Source organism: Scyliorhinus torazame, chromosome 18 (genome assembly GCF_047496885.1).
Source record: "Scyliorhinus torazame isolate Kashiwa2021f chromosome 18, sScyTor2.1, whole genome shotgun sequence".
NCBI classification, from domain to species: Eukaryota; Metazoa; Chordata; class Chondrichthyes; order Carcharhiniformes; family Scyliorhinidae; genus Scyliorhinus; species Scyliorhinus torazame.
The window spans coordinates 155,905,984-155,925,509 of record NC_092724.1 but is presented as its reverse complement, the minus strand read 5'-3'; the positions used below and the strand labels follow the sequence as shown (position 1 = coordinate 155,925,509).

At 56.1% G+C, this 19,526-nt stretch overlaps 1 protein-coding gene across 1 annotated transcript in view; it reads right to left on the bottom strand.

Annotated features, from left to right (window-relative positions):
* The window catches only part of LOC140394871 (platelet endothelial cell adhesion molecule-like), a 37,860-nt gene extending 18,604 nt beyond the window's left edge, over positions 1–19,256 (bottom strand). Inside the window, exons 1-3 of the mRNA XM_072482021.1 lie at positions 19,118–19,256; positions 18,663–18,689; positions 424–732 (exon numbers count right to left, since the gene is read on the bottom strand). Of these exons, the coding sequence (XP_072338122.1) occupies positions 424–732; positions 18,663–18,689; positions 19,118–19,154 (373 nt within the window). The 5' untranslated portion in view covers positions 19,155–19,256. The remainder of the gene's footprint in view (positions 1–423; positions 733–18,662; positions 18,690–19,117) is intronic.
* Positions 19,257–19,526: the final 270 nt, after the last annotated feature.

Here is a 19,526-nt window from a genome sequence, read left to right as displayed (position 1 = left end):
TGTTGTCGCCTCTGGATCAGAGGTTGGCGGGTTCAAGCCTCACCCCAGCATCTTGAGCACACAGCAATGAGGGAGTGCTGCACTCACTTTCGAATGAGAAGTTAATTGAAGTTCCTTTCTGCCCCCTCGGGTGGATACAAAACAAAATTCCACAAGACATTCAATGAAGAACTGTGGAGGTCTCCCTGGGCTCTACCCATCAGAACAGCTAGAACGGACACTCGTTATGATCACATTGCTGTTTGTGGCATCTTGCTCTGTACTAGTTGCCATCTTCGTTTCCTACATTACAACCATGGCTACACTCCAAAACATACCTCACTGATTATAAAGCATTTCGGGAAATGCTGTGGTCATGAAAATAAAGTAAGTTTGGTCTTTGTATTCCATGTTATTTGTTATATGTTTCACATTTCAAAATACCTTTCACTGTTATAAATATGGATTCACTTTTTTTCTTTTCACTTCCTGCTTCCACGACACAGTGATAGTATCCGGAATGTGATACTCGAGCAGATTGTATTATACACTGGGTTTCTCGCTCATCGGATGTAACATTTTTCAGCAGAACACCTTTGTCTTCCCCTTTATAAAATAAGTACACAATCTGAAGTGCTTCCATCTGCTGTTTCAGGATACTTGCTGAACAGGTCAGGGTAATTTTGCTTCCCTCTCTAATATTTTCATCAGCTTCTGCATCATATTTCACATGTACAGAGTTTATAGTCACACCTGCGAGAGAGAAACAGAAACAGACATTAGCTTCAATGTAACATTGATTCTTTTGCACTACCTCTTGCTTCTAGATATGTCTTTTGAGGAAGTGCTGAGGAAAAGGTTCAACGAATTGCAGCAATAAATGAAATCAGAATGTTTTGAGTGTAGCTTACTACCATTGTGTGTTATTACAATGGAGGACGGACATTGAAGCAGCACCTAATGAGAATGCACCCCAGCAAGAAATATTGAGAGCCCAAGTGCAGGCGAGGCGAAGGCATAGTAGTATTGTCACTGGACCACATTTGAATTCAATAAAAGTCTGGAAATAAAAGTCTAACGATGATAATGAAACCATTGTCGAAAGAACCCATTAGGTTCACTAAAGCTCTTTAGGGAAAGAGCTGCCGTCCTTAACTGGTCTGGTCTACATGTGACTCCAAGATGGAGTAACTGTCCCCCTAAGGGCAATTAGGAATGGACAATAAATGTTGGCCCAGCCAGCGATGCCCACGTCCCATCAATCAATTGTTTCCAGAAGAGTCCAGGCTGGAGAATCGAAGCTTACGACCAAATCGAGGACGGCGCTGCTTTTGTGATGCTCCGCCCCCTCCACAGCAGCGTACTCTCCACGTATCGACAGCCTCGGGACATTGCCTGAGGCCCGCCCCCCCCCCGAGCTCCACCCCCGACAGGCTGACTTCCCATCGGCGTGGGTCTCAACCGTCAGGAACTCGGCGTGGTGGCTGCGGACTCAGTCCAGAGCTCCCACAGTCGGGGGATGTCCGATATGCGGGCAGAGGGGGCATTATTGGGCTGGGGCACTGTGGGGGGGGGGGGGGGTCCGGTGCGCGCGAGCTGGCCGAAGGGGGGGGGGACTGTTTTGCGGGCGGTCCGTGAACAGCCTCCGCCATGAAGCATGGCACAGCCGCTGCAGGCCACTGCCGTGCGCATGCGCAGCCACGGACCCGGTAATTCTCCGGGGCATATCGGCAGCTAGAGCCGGGTGCTCTATGCTGCCGTCCTGCTCGCCCCCAGCAAAACGGGGAATCGGTGGCCGTTTTGCGCCAGTTTCCTGGCGTAAAACTTCATCATTCCCACGCCAGCGTGGGGACATAGCCCAGAATCGGAGAATCCAGCCCCATATCACTAAAAAGACCAAGGACCAGGCAACTATATTCATCTGCTCACGCTGCTCTGATTGTGGTTATGAAGGTGATGACTGCCGCCAAGGGCTGTAGTGGTGAGGTTCCACCGCTTTATGGACAGAGAGTGCGTCCTGAGATGGGCCAAAAAAGAACGGAGCAGCAGGTGAGAGAACACAGAGATCCGAATTTACCAGGACTGGCGTGTGGAGGAGGCTAAGAAGAGAGCTGGTTTTAACGGGCTAAGGCGGTTCTCCATCGGAAGGGGGTGAAGTTCGGGATGCTGCAGCCAGCGTGATTGTGGGTCACGTTCCAAGATCGGCACCACTATTTTGAAACGCCTGATGAGGCATGGAACTTTATCCAGGCTGAAAAGTTGGACTCAAACGGAGGGTCTGTCGTGGGGGGGAAGCTTACTGTTTGGGGAATGTTCTTTTTGTTTTGGTGCTGGGTGGGGATGGGTGAATGGATTTGATGTGGGGGCTGTGGGAGAGTGTGGGCGTCGGTGTTGGAGGGGCAGGGCCCCGCGGAGGAAGGGATGGGTGGAGGCCCGGGGATGGGGAGTTGGGGTGAGGCCGCAAAAAAGGAGCTGCGCCAGAGGGGGCGGGGCCGGCTCAGGCGGAAAGCGCGGGTTTTCCCCCGCGTTTGGGAAGGATGGGGGCGGGGCCGGTGGGGGGGGGAGGCAGTGCTGGAGAGGAGGTGGGGGGGATTCTCACACTGGGGGGTTGATGGAATGGTGGGAGAGGCCGGGGTCAGCAGGAGTCAGCTGACTCACGGGAGTGTCATGGGGGGAGCAAAATGGCTAGATGAGGATCTAGCGGAGGGGGGGGGGGGGGGGGGGGGGGGAGGGAGAGGGGGAGGGAGGGAGAGGGGGAACTGGGTTGCTGCTGCATTGGCCAAAGGGGAGCTGGAAGTAGGCGAGGTAGTCGGGCGGGGGTCTGCTGCCTGGGGGACTGGAGGATGCGGGAGGCACGGGCATGTGGCTGGCCTGGAAAAGGCGATGGTTAGTCGGCAGGGGGTGGGGGCGAGTAGCCCCCTGATCTGGCTGATAACTTGGAATGTGAGGGGCCTGAACGGGCCGGTCAAGAGGGCCCGGGTGTTCGCGCACTTAAAGGGACTGAAGGCAGACGTGGTTATGCTCCAGGAGACGCATTTGAAGGTGGCAGATCAGGTTAGGCTGAGAAAGGGATGGGTAGGGCAGGTCTTTCATTCAGGGCTGGATGCGAAGAACAGAGGGGTTGCAATACTGGTGGGGAAGCGGGTGTCGTTTGAGGCAATGAATATTGTAGCGGATAGTGGAGGTCGATATGTGATGGTGAGCGGTAGGTTGCAGGGAGTGCGGGTGGTACTGGTGAACGTATATGCCCCGAATTGGGATGATGCCGGATTTATGAAACGCTTGCTGGGTCGGATTCCGGACCTGGAGGTAGGAAGCTTGATAATGGGGGGGGACTTCAACACGGTGCTGGACCCAGCACTGGACCATTCTAGATCCAGGACGGGTAAGAGGCCGGCTGCGGCCAAGGTGCTCATGGGGTTGATGGACCAGATGGGGGGAGTGGATCCATGGAGGTTTGCCAGGCCGCTGGCCAGGGAATTTTCCTTTTTTCCCCACGTACATAGAGCCTATTCCCGGATAGATTTTTTCATCCTGAGTAGGGCGCTAATCCCGAAAGTGGAAGGAATGGAATATGCGGCCATAGCCATCTCGGACCACGCCCCGCATTGGGTGGAGCTGGAGTTGGGGGAGGAGAGGGACCAGCGCCCGCTGTGGCGCCTCGATGTGGGACTGTTGGCGGATGAGGGGGTGTGCGGGCGGGTGCGGTGGTGTATTGAAAGGTACTTGGAGGCCAACGACAACAGGGAGGTGCAGGTGGGGTTTGTCTGGGAGGCGTTGAAGGCGGTGGTCAGGGGAGAGCTAATCTCCATTAGGGCCCACAGGGAGAAGAGAGAGAGGAGGGAGAGGGAGAGGTTGGTGAGGGAGATTTTAAGGGTGGACAGAAGTTATGCAGAGGCCCCCGAGGAGGGGCTACTTCAGACGGAATTCGACCTGATGACCACGGGGAAAGCAGAGGCACAGTGGAGGAAAGCGCAAGGGGCGAGGTATGAGTATGGGGAGAAGGCGAGTCGGATGCTGGCACATCAGCTTCGTAAGAGGGAGGCAGCGAGGGAGATTGGTGGAGTTAAGTATAGAGGGGGGAATACGGTGCGGAGTGCGGTGAGAATAAACGAGGTATTTAGGGACTTCTATGGGAATCTGTACAGGTCTGAGCCTCCAGCGGGGGAGGAGGGGATGCGACGATACCTAGATCAGCTGAGGTTCCCGAGGGTGGAGGAGGAGCAGGTGGCTGGTTTGGGGGCACCGATTGCACTGGAGGAGCTGGTTAAAGGATTGGGGAGTATGCAGGCGGGGAAGGCCCTGGGGCCGGATGGGTTCCCGGTGGAATTTTATAGGAAATACGTGGACCTGCTGGGCCCGTTGCTAGTGAGGACTTTTAATAAGGTGGGGGACCTTGCCCCCGACAATGTCCAGGGCGCTGATTTCTTTGATTTTGAAGCGGGACAAGGATCCATTGCAATGTGGGTCGTATAGACCGATCTCGCTCCTCAATGTTGACGCTAAGTTGCTGGCGAAGGTGCTGGCTACGAGAATTGAGGACTGTGTCCCGGGGGTGATTCATGAGGACCAGACGGGATTTGTGAAGGGTAGGCAGCTAAATAATAATGTGCGGAGGCTCTTCAATGAGATTATGATGCCCTTGGTGGAGGGGGAAGCGGAGGTAGTGGCAGCCATGGACGCGGAGAAGTCCTTTGATCGGGTGGAGTGGGAAGTGTTGTGGAGGTTTGGGTTCGGGGAGGGGTTCATCAGCTGGGTCAGGCTGCTATATAGAGCCCCTTTGGCGAGTGTGGCTACGAACCGGCAGAGGTCGGAGTACTTTCGGCTGTACCGGGGGACGAGGCAGGGGTGTCCCTTATCCCCCTTGTTGTTTGCACTGGCAATCGAGCCGCTGGCCATGGCACTGAGGGAGTCCAGAAAATGGAGGGGATTGGTTCGGGGGGGAGAGGAACACCGGGTGTCGTTGTATGCCGACGTCCTGTTGTTGTACGTTGCGGATCCAGTGGAGGGGATGGCGGAGGTCATGCGGATCCTTAGGGAGTTTGGGGATTTTTCGGGATACAAACTCAACGTAGGGAAGAGTGAGCTCTTTGTGGTGCATTCAGGGGACCAGGGAAGGGGAATAGACGAGCTGCCGCTGAAGAGGCGGAAAGAAGCTTTCGGTACCTGGGGATCCAAGTAGCTAGGAGTTGGGGGGCCCTGCATAAGCCCAATTTGACGCGGTTGGTAGAGCAGATGGAGGAGGATTTTAAAAGATGGGATATGCTGCCACTCTCACTAGCGGGCAGGGGTGCAGTCGGTCAAAATGACGGTCCTTCCGAGGTTTTTCTTTGTGTTCCAGTGCCTTCCCATTTTCATCTCCAAGGCCTTTTTCAAACGGGTAAGCAGGAGCATCATGGGATTTGTGTGGGCGAATAAGACCCCAAGGGTGAAGAGGGCGTTTCTGGAGCGTAGCAGGGACAGGGGGGGCTGGCGCTGCCGAATTTGTGCGGCATTATTGGGCAGCCAATGTAGCGATGATCCGAAAGTGGGTAATGGAGGGAGAGGATGCGGCGTGGAAGAGGCTAGAGATGGCGTCCTGTGTGGGCACGGGCCTGAGGGCGCTGGTGACAATGTACACCACGAGTTCGGTGGTGGCGGCGATGCTGAAGATCTGGGGGCAGTGGAGGCGACACAGGGGCGAGGTGGGAGCCTCGGTTTGGTCCCCGATTCGGGAGAATCATCGGTTCGTCCCGGGAAGGATGGATGGGGGGTTTCGGAGCTGGCATCGGGCAGGGATCAGAAGAATGGGGGACCTGTTCATCGATGGGACGTTTGCGAGCCTAGGGGCGTTGGAGGAGAAGTTTGGGCTACCCCCGGGAAACGCTTTCAGGTACATGCAAGTGAGGGCGTTTGTGAGGCGGCAGGTGAGGGAATTCCCACTGCTTCCGGCACGCGGGATTCAGGATAGGGTGATTTCGGTTGTATGGGTTGGAGAAGGCAAGGTTTCGGCGATTTACCAGGAGCTGCAGGAAGAGGAGGAGGCCTTGGTGGAGGAGTTAAAGGGCAAGTGGGAGGAGGACCTTGGGGAGGAGATAGATGAGGGTCTGTGGGCTGATGCCCTGAGTAGGGTTAATTCTTCCTCCTCTTGCGCCAGGCTCAGCCTAATACAGTTCAAGGTTACTCACAGAGCGCATATGACAGGGGCGTGGTTGAGTAGGTTCTTTGGGGTGGAGGACAGATGTGGGAGGTGCTCGGGGAGCCCAGCAAATCACGTCCATATGTTCTGGTCGTGCCCGGCGCTGGATGAGTTTTGGAGGGGGTTTTGCGAGGACTATGTCCAAGGTGGTGAATGCCCCGGTCAAGCCGAGCTGGGGATTAGCAATATTTGGGGTATCGGACGAGCCGGGAGTGCAGGAGGCGAAAGAGGCCGGTATTCTGGCCTTTGCATCCTTGGTAGCTCGGCGGAGGATTTTGTTACTATGGAAAGATGCGAAGCCCCCGAGTGTGGAAGCTTGGATCAATGACATGGCTGGGTTCATCAAGCTGGAGAGGATAAAGTTTGCCTTGCGAGGGTCTGTGCAGGGGTTCCTCAGGCGGTGGCAACCGTTCCTAGACTATCTCGCGGAGCGTTAGGAGGAGGTCAGCAGCAGCAGCAGCCCAGGGGTGGGGGGCGGGAGGGGGGTTTCTTTTGGGGTGGCGTTTGGGTTAAGGTGGTTTTTTTCCCCTATTTGTGTATTTGGGGGAAATCCAATGTATAAATTTTGCTTATTGTGTTTTTGTTTCTTTTTCTTGTTGGGGGGGAGTTTTGTTGAAAATTTGTTGAAAAATTTGAATAAGTATATTTTCAAAACAAAAATGAAGGTGATGACTACACTCAGCTAGTATGGCATCGGCCCATTTCAGACTGCACTGGCAGATCTCTGAAATTCCAGGATTCATTGGGTGGCTATTGCAGGAGAGCTGGCTCAATGGTCACCTTTGGTAGCACCAAATAATAATAATCTTTATTGTCACAAGTAGGCTTACATTAACACTGCAATGAAGTTACTATGAAAACCCCCTAGTCGCCACATTGCGGCGCCTGTTCGGATATACAGATGGAGAATTCAGAATGTCCAATTCACGTCTTTCTGGACTTGTGGGAGGAAACCGGAGCACCCGGAGGAAACCCACGCAGGCACAGGGAGAACGTGCAGACTCCGCGCAGACAATGACCCAAGCCTGGAATCGAACCTGGGACATTGGCGCTATGAAGCAACAGTGCTAACCACTGTGCTACTGTGCTGACTAGCCCACCCGGTTTACAGTTTGCTGTGTTTCTCATAACCCTATACGCAATACAAGAAAGCATGTTGCTCAGAATTTATCACAATTTCAGAAGGGATTCAACATGTCACGGCCCTGGCACGGGCACCCATCCCATCGCTCTCTCCGCCTCGCCCCTCTGCAGCCAGCCTAGCCCATCCCTCACCCCCTTCTGACAGAGCACCAAGGCAGGTTGCAACATTTGTGAACAGGTGTTTATTGTGAACAGGTGAACATGTTTCTACAGATTTGTGCCCAGCCCCTAACGCTGTCTTGTGTGCTGCACCCTTGCCAACTTAACTGGGATCTTAACTTTCTGGCCTTTTGGGCCCTAATGCTCCATCATGATGGTTCCCCAGGTGGTACCTCAGGAGTGCAGGCGGCTTGCTGCCATTCCTGCCCTGTGACCTGGGTCTCCTTTGGAGGCCGCCCTCCGGTGCGACCAGGCCTGAACGGATCTAGCAAACTCTTGGGTGTCCCAGGTGGCATGGTGCCACCCTGTTCTGCCCGCTGCTCATCAGATGCGCCAGGGACAAGAGGGGGGGCGGGGAGTGGGACTCTGAGGCACTGTGGTGTTGTGGCACCAACACGGGCCCCATCACCGCCTTCTCCTTCGAGGTAGCCAATGGCCCTTGGGCTACTCCTTGGGATGGGAACTCGGCCAAACAAAGCTCCGGGGTCTCCCCCCACCCGGTGCTGCCAGTCCTGGGGGGCCTGCTCTCATCTGGACTACGGTCTCAATGCTCGGGGCAATGGAGCGCAGGGTCTGAGCCAGCTCCCTCTGGGACTGTGCCACCTCCCTCTTGTAATGGTCTGAGGATCATAGAATTTACAGTGCAGAAGGAGGCCATTCGGCCCATTGAGTCTACACCAACCATGGAAAGAGCACCCTACTTAAGCTCACACCTCCACCACCTAACCCAGTAACCCCATCTAACCTTTTTGAACACTAAGGGCAAGTTAGCATAGCCAATCCACCTAACAAGAATGTCTTTTGGGACTTGTGGGAGGAAACCAGAGCACCCGGAGGAAACCCACGCAGATACGGGAAGAACGTGTAGACTCCGCACAGACAGTGACCCAAGCCGGGAATCGAACCTGGGACCCTGGAGCTGTGAAGCAACAGTACTAACCACTGAGCTACGTTGCCGCCCTATCTTGTCAGATGGCCTAATTTATATTACAAGATCACTTGTAGCTAAAGCTGTAAACAATTTATTAACATTAACTGTGGGTCAACTATATACAAAACAACAGATGAATAACAGTATGAACATGCACAAGCAACCTCTCTCTTCCAGCTCGCCAAGTCAGTCTGAGGTCACCTGACTCTGACAATCACTTATATACTAATGAGACTCCTCGTGGTCAGTCAGTGAATTACAAGACAAGCATGATATCACTGTGAATGGCTCAGGTCAGCCAGTGCCTGGGCAATGCTATCGATGCCCGCAGCCATGACCCATGGTAACTGAGACAAGCTCTGGAGCACAACTGCAAAGTCCCAGGTGATACATGCCTGCCTGTGACAGGTCTGCCCTGTCATTGGCCTCTGCCACCACCCACACACAGTATCCCAGGCCTTGGACATCTTGACCCATCCAAGATCTCCACCGCGGACGCCACCCTTTCAGCGTTGGCCTGGGTAGCACACATGGTGGGACTCTTCCAATTGCACCTACAGGCACTGGATGGTTGCTGACACCCCCTCATGTAGTCCCTCCCTCTGTGTCTGCATCTCTGGGCAGCACGGTAGCACAGTGGTTAGCACTATGGCTTCACAGCGGCAGGGCCACAGGTTCGATTCCGTGTGTGCGTGGGTTTCCTCCGGGTGCTCCAGTTTCCTCCCACAGTCCAAAGATGTGCCGGGTTAGGCTTATTGGCAATGCTAAATTGCCTTTAGTGTCCAAAAAAGGTTAGGTGGGGTTACGGAGATCGGGTGGAGGTGTGGGGATAGGGTGGAGCTGTGGGCTTAGGCAGGGTGCTCTTTCCAAGGGCCGGTGCAGACTCCATCTGATGTACCGCTGCATGTATGTGGGGCATGCCCTAGGAGCCTCTTCATGAACATTCCCAACTGAGTTGAGTGTCCCTGGGATAGTGAAGGGTCTTGGAGGCAGCTGTAACGGAAAGTCCGTGTCGTCCCCGATCTGGGGCGCGATTCTTCGCTCCCGCGACTAAGTGCCCACGCCGTCGTGAACGCCGTCGAGTTGCACGATGGCGCGAAACGGCCCCGATCGCGATTGATTCACGGCCCGAAAACGGTCTAGGAGCGGGGCCCGCGAGGAACTCGGGGGGGGGGGGGTGGCGCGAAAGCAGCGCCATAAGCGTGCAACGCCCGAATGACGCGGCGCTGCACCATAAATGGCACGATCCGCGCACGGAAGGACCCAGGAGGAGGAGAAGGATGACAGATGGCTGAGCCCCGACGAGCCGCACCGAGGTTCCGGGACAAGGACCTGGACACCCTTCTCGATGAGGTTGAAAATCGAAGGGCCACCTTCTGCCCAAGACGTGGGCATCGCCAGCCGTCCAGCACGGTGAGGCGTGGTTGGCATGAAGTTGGCACCGCTGTGAGTGCTGTGGGGCACCTGCCAGGGTAAGTGCCATGAGGGTGCCCCCGGGTCACAACCAACACCCCCCCCACCCCCGGGGCACAAGGGAGGGAAGTGGGGTGGGGGGGGGGGGTTCCGGGTGGGGGAGGTTCAGGGTGCACAACGTTGTTCTCGACCCACATGAGCACCGGGACCCCCCCCCTGTAGAGATGCCATGGCGTGGCTCCAACTGTCTCCCCACCCAGCATTAATGTATCCTATATCTGCACACCCTGATGATAACCGCCTAATTGGATGCTTTATCCAACCGCGCCCCCCCCCCCCCCCCGCCCCCCAGTACAAGACAGCTCACAACCAACGTGAGCGCATGAGAACCGGAGGGGGTTCTCCGGTCCTGCACCCCCTAAACGTTCACGAGCAGAGGGCCCTGGGCCTCGCTGGGGGATCCGCCACCCGGGAGGTCGCGACATGCCAGCTCGGAGACGCAGAAGCAAGTGAGACAACCCTGCATGTCCTCCCTCCCCCCCCCCCCCAACCCGTCATTGCCCCCCTCAATCTCTGGCCACTGCACCCCCGATCCCCTCCCCCTCACACTCTGGCCACTGCATCCTTGATCCCCTCACACTCTGGCCACTGCATTCTCGAACCCCCCCCCCTCACACTCTGGCCACTGCACCCCCGATCCCCCCCCCCCTCACACTCTGGCCACTCCACCCCCGATCCCCCCCCCCCTCACACTCTGGCCACTGCACCCTCGATCCCCTCCCCCCTCACACTCTGGCCACTGCACCCTCGATCCCCTCCCCCCTCACACTCTGGCACTGCACCCTCGATCCCCTCCCCCCTCACACTCTGGCCACTGCACCCCCGATCCCCTCCCCCCTCACACTCTGGTCACTGCACCCTCGATCCCCTCCCCCCTCACACTCTGGCCACTGCATTCTCGACCACCCCCCTCACACTCTGGCCACTGCACCCCCGATCCCCTCCCCCCTCACACTCTGGCCACTGCACCCTCGATCCCCTCCCCCCTCACACTCTGGCCACTGCACCCTCGATCCCCTCCCCCCTCACACTCTGGCCACTGCACCCCCGATCCCCTCCCCCCTCACACTCTGGCCACTGCACCCTCGATCCCCTCCCCCCTCACACTCTGGCCACTGCACCCCCGATCCCCTCCCCCCCCTCACACACTGCCCCCACCATCACCATACACCGGCCCAGCGTGTCTAACGAACCCTGTATCATTGTGTTCCCCAGGGCCAGCCGCCGAATGTCCAGGGTCGTCTCGGCCAAGACACAGCCGACCATCTCCAACCTCAAGCGCACCCAGGGACGCACGCCAGAGGGTGGCAGTCGGTCGGACAGGAGGGCCATCCTCTCAGTCTGGGACGCTGGACGGGGACGCACATACGACGAACAGAGATAATACTGAGGGGCACAGGACGGACAGTGACGATGACGCACAGAGAACGGCCACACAGTCCACGGAATCACCTGGAGGGCAACACGACATGGGCCGCTTGCACCTTGCGCCGGCCATGAGGGGGACCAGTACACACCAGACTTCCTAACGGACGATGACCTCGAGCTAGCGGCACTGCTGTCTCCCACACCATCCACCATCGCAGAGACACTCATCTCGGTTGGGCAGATAAGTGATGAGGCTCCCGGGTCACGGCCTGGTGCGCACCACACAGCCTAGCCAGTACAGCAGGTGGAGTTTGGAGCAGCCGAGGGACTGGGGCGGGTCGGAGGGCAGCCCAGGCCCAGCAAACAGCTGCCACCCAGACGGTTCCCAGGTTCCTGGATGTACTTGACTCACCCGGACAACCGATGCATGAGGACACCGAGGGACTGAATAACGGGATGAGGGCCATCTTCCAGGACTGCACACGCTGTTGGAGGAGTCCATTTGCGTCCAGGAGCAGGGAGTGGTGCCGCTCATCGCAACCACCCAGGCTGACACCGCACGGGTGGCGTCCGCGGTGGAGGCAATGGGTGAATCGGTTTCGGCCATTGGTCAGGGTTCTGTAAGGCATTGGGCTTCACGTGCACATGTCATCCATGGCCCAGGAGAGGGCTGCCCTCTCACAGGTAGCCATGCGCCAGAGCCAACATGACATTACCGCCGCTCTCCGGGCCCTGGCCGAGTCTCACCGTGCCATGGCCCGGTCCCAGCAGGCGATGGCACAGTCCCAGCAGTCGGTTGTGGAGAGCATAAACCGCCTGGCGCACGTGATGGATGGCGTGGCGTACACACAGGTTGAGATAGCACAGTCCCTGGCAGGAATGTCGCACTCTCTGGGCTCCGTCTCTGCGAACATTCGGACCGTGGTCGATACCGCTGCAGGCCTCCAGGACTGGCAGCGTCAGGTGTCGGGGGTGCGACGGAGCATGTCTCCGATCGCACCTCCATCCCACAGTGAGGGCCCGGGGGCCACCGGGCTCCCTGAGGGAGGAGGAGGTTCTGGGGCACGTCCCGGTACCTCCAGCAAGGGACGTCCCGGATCACTTGGCCTCCCCCCGTTCAGTCCCTGGCGCATCTGGTGGGCACCGGGCAGGACAGGGAGGCACCACGCCATCCAGCACGCCTGCCGAGCAGCCTGGCCAATCAGAACCGGGCCGCCCCAGGAAACGCGTGCCGACGGGGAGCCATGTCACAGGGCGTGATTCTCAGCAGTCCGCCTCCACCCCTGCTGTACCATCTGGGGAGACACCTAGACGTAGTGGTGGGACCCGTAAGGCAAAGAAGTTAGGAACATAATAAGTTGGCACGGGTGCAGGGCACAGTTTAGTTGTAGGGGGTAGGGCATCTATGTGAATGTCACAATTAAACTCACTGTTGCACTTAACTGGTAAGACTTTGTGCTATGTCCGGTGCCAGGGGGCTTGTGAGGGTGACCGAGTGGCGCTGTGGTTAACGAAGCGGTTCAACGTTGGTGCCGGATGTGCTGTCCCTTTCCCCCCTGCCTCCCAAATCGGACACCGTAGTCCTCGGCACTGCCGACGCCAGCTACCCCACACGGGCACGTGAGGAGGTGCCGCAGTGGTAAGATGATGTGGAACTGGTGCCGTGAACGCAGTGCGGGGGTGGGGGGTTGGGGAGGGGGGGGGGGTGCCCATGTGCAGGACTGACGGTGCAAGTGGCAGTGTTCAGCGAATCCCTCCCCCACGGTGCGTGAACCGTGCGGCCACCAACGCGTCGCGTGCCCCGCTGTCCTCGACGGTGCCGTCGTGCAGCCTCTTGTAACCAGCACCCGGGCAGTGTCTGTGTCCTGCGCCCCTCCCCCCACCCTGATGCACGCCATCCTCTTCCTCCTCCTGTTCGTTTGCGTTAGCTCTGGTGCCGTCGGGTCCTCCCTCCGACTCCTCCACCAGGGCATCTCCCCTCTGCATGGCAATGTTGTGCAGCGCACAGCAGACCACAACCATGCGACCGACCCTGTCGGGTTGGTACTGCAGGGCCCCTCCTGATCGGGTCCAGGCATCTGAATAGCATCTTCAGCAGCCCGAAGCACCGCTCCACCACACCCCTGGTTGCTGCATGGGCCTCGTTGTATAGGCTCTCCGCATTGGTGTGAGGCCTCCGTATTGGCGTCAGCAGCCATGACCTCAACGGATAGCCCCTGTCGCCCAGCAACCAGCCCCTCAGACGGGGGGGGGCATCCATCAAACATTGCGGGGATGGACGACTGTGCCAGAATGTAGGCGTCATGCACACTCCCGGGGTACCTTGCACACACGTTCATGATCTTCATGTGGGGGTCGCACACCACCTGAATGTTCATGGGAGTATGCGCCCTTCCTGTTCATGAACATTTCCCTGTTGTCTGCAGGCGGGCGCATGGGGACGTGCACACCATCGATGACACCCTGGACCATCGGTATCCCGGCCACCTTGGCGAATCCACGTGCCCGTGCTTCCCGCTGTGCTCGGTCCTCAGGGAATTGAATGTACCTGTCCGCGATGGCGTACAAGGCGTCAGTCATGGCCCTGATGCACCTGTGGACCGATGCCTGTGATATCCCGGATAGGTCCCCGCTCGGCGCCTGGAAGGAACCGGTAGCGTAAAGGTTTAGGGCCACCGTCACCTTGACGGAGACTGGTATAGCGTGTCCTCCACCCATTCCAAGTGGTGCGAGGTGTGCCACGAGGTGGCATATATGTGCGACCGTCTCCCTGCTGAACCGTAGTCTCCCCTGCATGTGATGTCCGGTAGGGCCTCGAACGACATTCTGTCACGGTACACCCTCGCCCTTGCTGGACGCCTGTGGCGCCCTGGCACCGCCATCAGTGGCTCCTCCTCCCCCCAAACACTTCGATATCAGTGCCCGCTTCCTGTGCATTCCTCGCCGTCGGGGGGTCAATGTTCCCCTCGGCATCCCCCCTGGACATCCCGGGCCTGAGCGCCTGCGGCCTGCGTGGCGACGACGGGCCACTCTGCGGCCATCCCCTCTGCTGCACCGGCAACCGCTGCATCTGCAGATACTGTGGGCCGTCTGAATCCACGCTGCCGGATGTCCATCTGCAGTGCTCCAACCACGGCAGTAAACATCGCTGTCTGGTTGGCATGCATAGTGACCTGCAGGAGGGTGATGGGGGGCAGAGAAACGGCATGTTACACAGAGGTTCTTCCACACCTCGCCAGCCGGGCTGCATGGGATACCTGTGTGTCCCGGTGGCCTGGTCGCGCTGCAGGTACGCAGCCAGCCTAACACCTGGTCACTGTCTGCGCCCAATGGTCAGTTCACACCGTCCTCCTCACCAGTGTGCCACTCGCCTGTGCCCATCAGCCACACGACAACCTGCGGCCGTGTCCTCGTCACCGTCCTGCCTTATCAGAGCGGCTGACATGTGGCATCCACGAATGGACGACACCCTCCACACTCTCCCTCACCCCCCTCCCACCTCCACTTCCCTCCATCACCCCCCTCCCACCTCCACACTCTCCCTCACCCCCCTCCCACCTCCACTCCCTCCATCACCCCCCTCCAACCTCCACTCCCTCCCTCACCCCACTCCCACCTCCACTCCCTCCCTCACCCCCTTCCACCTCCACTCCCTCCCTCACCCCCCTCCCACCTCCACTCCCTCCCTCACCCCCCTCCCACCTCCACTCCCTCCCTCACCCCCCCTCCCACCTCCACTCCCTCCCTCACCCCCCCTCCCACCTCCACTCCCTCCCTCACCCCCCTCCCACCTCCACTCCCTCCCTCACCCCCCTCCCACCTCCACTCCCTCCCTCACCCCCCTCCCACCTCCACTCCCTCCATCACCCCCCTCCCACCTCCACTCCCTCCCTCACCCCCCTCCCACCTCCACTCCCTCCCTCACCCCCTCCCACCTCCACTCCCTCCCTCACCCCCCTCCACCTCCACACTCTCCCTCACCACCCTCCCACCTCCACTCCCTCCCTCACCCCCTCCCACCTCCACTCCCTCCCTCACCCCCCTCCCACCTCCACTCCCTCCATCACCCCCCCTCTCACCTCCACACTCTCCCTCCCCGCTCTCCCACCTCCACACTCCCCCCCCCCCCTCCCACTCCCTCCCACCCACCCCCGTTGGCCGCAGCGTTCTCGGGGGGAGCTCCGGAACAGTCCGCTCACCTCCTCACTGCTCAGCGTCAGCCAGCACGACTGACTGACGACTTTATTTACCAGGTCTCCACCATGGCGGAGGCGGAAGAGACTCCCTCCACTGCGCATGCGCCGCCCCGACATGTCGTTTCCGCGCCAGCTGGCAGGGCAACAAAGGCCGTTTCCGCCAGCTGGCGGGGCGGAAATTCCTCCGGCGCCGGCCTAGCCCCTCAATGTTGGGGCTCAGCCCCCAAAGATGCGGAGCATTCCGCACCTTTGGGGCGGCGCGATGCCCGTCTGATTGGCGCCGTTTTGGGCGCCAGTCGGCGGACATCGCGCCGTTTCCGGAGAATTTCACCCAATATATCTGAAATTCCTACATCCAACACAGCACTGCCTTTTTTACAGTCCTCATTATCTCCTGATTTATTCTCTATCCTATAGTATAGCTACAGTTAGGTGCCCTATTGACTACTCCCACCAGTGTCTTCTTCCCCTTGTTATTTCTTACCTCCACCCATATGGATTGTACAGGTGCAATTCTCCCGTTTTGAGTGCTCCTGCCAGCGTGGAATCAAGACCATTTTCCACAGGCGCTGATTTGCCATTGAATGGCACATGGAAACTTTTTTACAGAGGATCGAGTTTTCCGTTGGACTTGAGGGGGGGGAGGGATTAAGCTCGCAGGTCCCGCTCCTCAGAAATCGTGCCCCAATCATGGACCACGGCAACGGATCCTCCCCCTCTCACTGCACGTTTCTCTCCAGCCCTGAGCAGGTGTCCCGAAACCTGGCACCGGTCAGGTAACACAATCCGGACTCTGGCTCTTGGCTGCAGAGAACAGTGTAAATCCCCTTCACTGTACTGTCCCCCTGCTATCACTACATTCTTATGTGCTGCCCCACTTGAATGGCTTCCTGCACCACGGTGCCTTGACCAGTCAGCTCATCCACCCTGCCGTCCCCACTCCCATCCAAACAAGCGGAGAAATAATAAATCTTTTGTTTTGTTAAATTCAGACCTGAATAGAAAACAATAACTGTAGAACCATATTGACTCATTAGAATATGTTATCCCCCATGTTTGTTTACAAAGAGTTCAGATTGATGAGAGATCGCGGAAACTGCCTTTCATTTTCTTCAAGCAAAGAAGTACAGAGTTAATTTTAAAGAGGCGTTCAAAATGATCAGACTTTGACAAAGAAAATCACATCAATAAGTCAGTTACTAGGACTCAGGCCGGGGGCTGGCTGATCGACCAGTCTGGTTACGTGCAACGTGCAAGGGTTGAATGGGCGGTTAAACGGTCATGTGTTTTCATGCACTTGAGGAGCTTGAAGGAGGACGTTGTGTTCTTGCAGGAGACGCACCTGAAGTTGGGGAACCAGACGAGGCTGAGGAAGGGATGGATGGGGCAGGTGTTCCACTCGGGGTTCGACATGAAGACGAGTGGGGTGGCGGTGTTGGTTAATAAGAGAGTGGCTTTTGAGAGCCGCACTGGGTGGATTTGCGGGTGGTTCTGGGGGAGGCCCAACGGCCGCAGTGGTGGTCAGATGTGGGGTTGTTGGCGGGCGAGAGGGGCTGAGGACTGCCATCCGGGATTATGTGGAGTTGAATGACATGGGGAAGGTCATGGCTGCCACGCTGTGAGAGGCACCGAAGGTGGTAGTTAGGGGTGAATTTATCTTGATCCGGGCACATAGGGGGAGGGTGGAATGAGTGAAGAGGGCAAGGCTTGTAGAGGAGATTCTGAGGTTTGAGGAGCATTGAAGGAAAGGCAGAGACTCCAGATGGCATTTGACCACAGTAGTTGCGGAGGGCCAGAGGGAGTACGAGTACGGGGAAGTAGGATACTCTCAGATTTCTCTGTTCCTCGATTTTATTTAGACACTTAATTTATAAGGAATATATGCCTCTTTATTCTTCCTACCAAAGTGTATTACCTCACACATAACTACATTGAAGTTTATTTGCCAATTAAAGAGCAAACATTACAGGGTGGCATGATGGTTAGCATTGCTGCCTCACAGCGCCAGGGACCCGGATTCCAGCCCCGGGTGACTGTCTGTGTGGAGTTCTCCCCGTGTCTGTGTGGGTTTCCTCCGGGTGCTGCAATTTCCTCCCACAGTCCAGAGATGTGCGTTAAGGTGGATTGGTCATGCTAAATTGTCCGTTAGTGTCCAAAAGGTTAGGTGGGATTATGGGTTACAGGGATAGGGTGGGGCGTGGGCCTAGGTGGGGTGCTAATTCAGAGGCTCGGTCTAAACTCGATTGGTCTCCTTCTGCACTGTAGGGAGTATACGATTCTAAAAACAGTTTGTATTTATATAGCGTCTTTAACATAGTAAAACGTCCCAAGGTGCTTCACAAGGGCATTATTAAACAAAATATGACACCAACCACATAAGGAGACATCAGGGAAGATGACCCAAAGCTGAGTCAAAGAGTGAGTTTAAAGAAATGCCTTAACGAAGGAAAATGAGGTTGAGGGGTGTTGCCAGCTGAAGGCACAGCCACCATTTGTGGACTGATTAAAATGAGAGGCGGGCAAGAGGCCAGAATTGTAGTGCAGATCCTAAGATCTTATTCATGTTTTCCTGTATTTTGTCACAGAATTCCACCGAATCAACACCATCGATTTGGGGCCATTCACAAATTTTGTAATTTTACCTCCCGAGTCATGTTTTAAATTCTCAAAGCCATGCTTTTCTTTGACCCGCCGTCACATCTCCTGAACATTTATCATTGTCATAATTTAAAACGCACCCAAACTACTTGGGAACAAGATAAAAGCAAATTACTGCGGGTGCTGGAATCTGAAACAAAAACAGAAAATGCTGGACAACCTCAGCAGGTCTGACAGCCTCTGTGGAGAGAGAGAAAACAGAGCTAGTGGCCAGAGTTCTCCGGTCGTCGCGATTCAATTTTCCCGCGGTGCAGGGGGTGGTTACGATGGGAAATCCCATTGGCAAGCAACGGGAAGGCGCACACTGGTGGATGGAGAACACAGCCCAACGTTTTGAGCCTGGATGACAAAGAGAGCGCCCCATTCTCTCTCAACAGACACTGTTAGACCTGCTGGGATGATCCAGCTTTTTCTGTTTTTGCTGTATATGGGAACAATACATTATACTTCTAATTTATGAAAAGCATATGTGGTTTCTATAGCTTGATATTTATCACATGTTCTCTGCATTATTCTCCAGTACAACTGTACAGTGACAGCTCAGAATATCCAACCTTTAATTTAAACAGATTCTTACCTTGTGACATTCCCTGAGCAGCTTCAACTGAAAGAATGAAAACAGTGACATTTAGATCGCTTCAAACTACACCGTGTATGAGACACAAACTACAGTGAGCAGCCTGAAGGTCTATATTGTAATTATTAAAGCTGTTATAGCTGTAAACTGCCCATTATTGGCTCATTTCCCAGATCATAGTTACATTCACATGCTCTTTAGCTGTGTCATATCCCTTATGTGTTATTCATTTATCGTCACCATTTAAAACACACGCAAGACATTTGGGAGCAACACATTTCCTTTCCTTCCATTGCCTGTTGTCTCCCAACCACAATTCTGTTTTTAATCATCCCCTTTGGGTAGTAATCCCACTCTGGTGCCAAAAGACAGAACTTCCCAGAAATAAAGTTGCCGCCATAATTCCAGAATCCTGCACACAGACGGGTGGAAATTGACTGAAGATATATACTCACAAAGCAGAGTAATCCAGAGAGAGATAAATGTTTTCATCGTCTTTGTTTGAAGAGGATTGATTGCAGAAGTTGCTTTACTTTGCGTTGCCAGTGAGCTGGCAATCAGCCTCTGTGTTCACAAATACACACACGTTTCCGCCGGTCTGAGTGGGTTTTTTTGCCATTGCTTCTCTCCCACACAAATTTGCATCACCAACAGGTTTAGTAAAACGTTGCAAGGCCCGGCAGGAAGGAATTGACAGGCAGCACCTATTAGGAGGTATTTGTGGTTGGTCACCGACAGGCGGATTTGGGGAGCCTTACAAGAGGAAAGAGGTTTAGGCTGATTACTGCAGCACTTTTGGGATTGGGATTCTTGCTCTTTATCAAAGTGGAAAGGCAGGCAGTGAGTGGCTGGTCATGTTTGGGA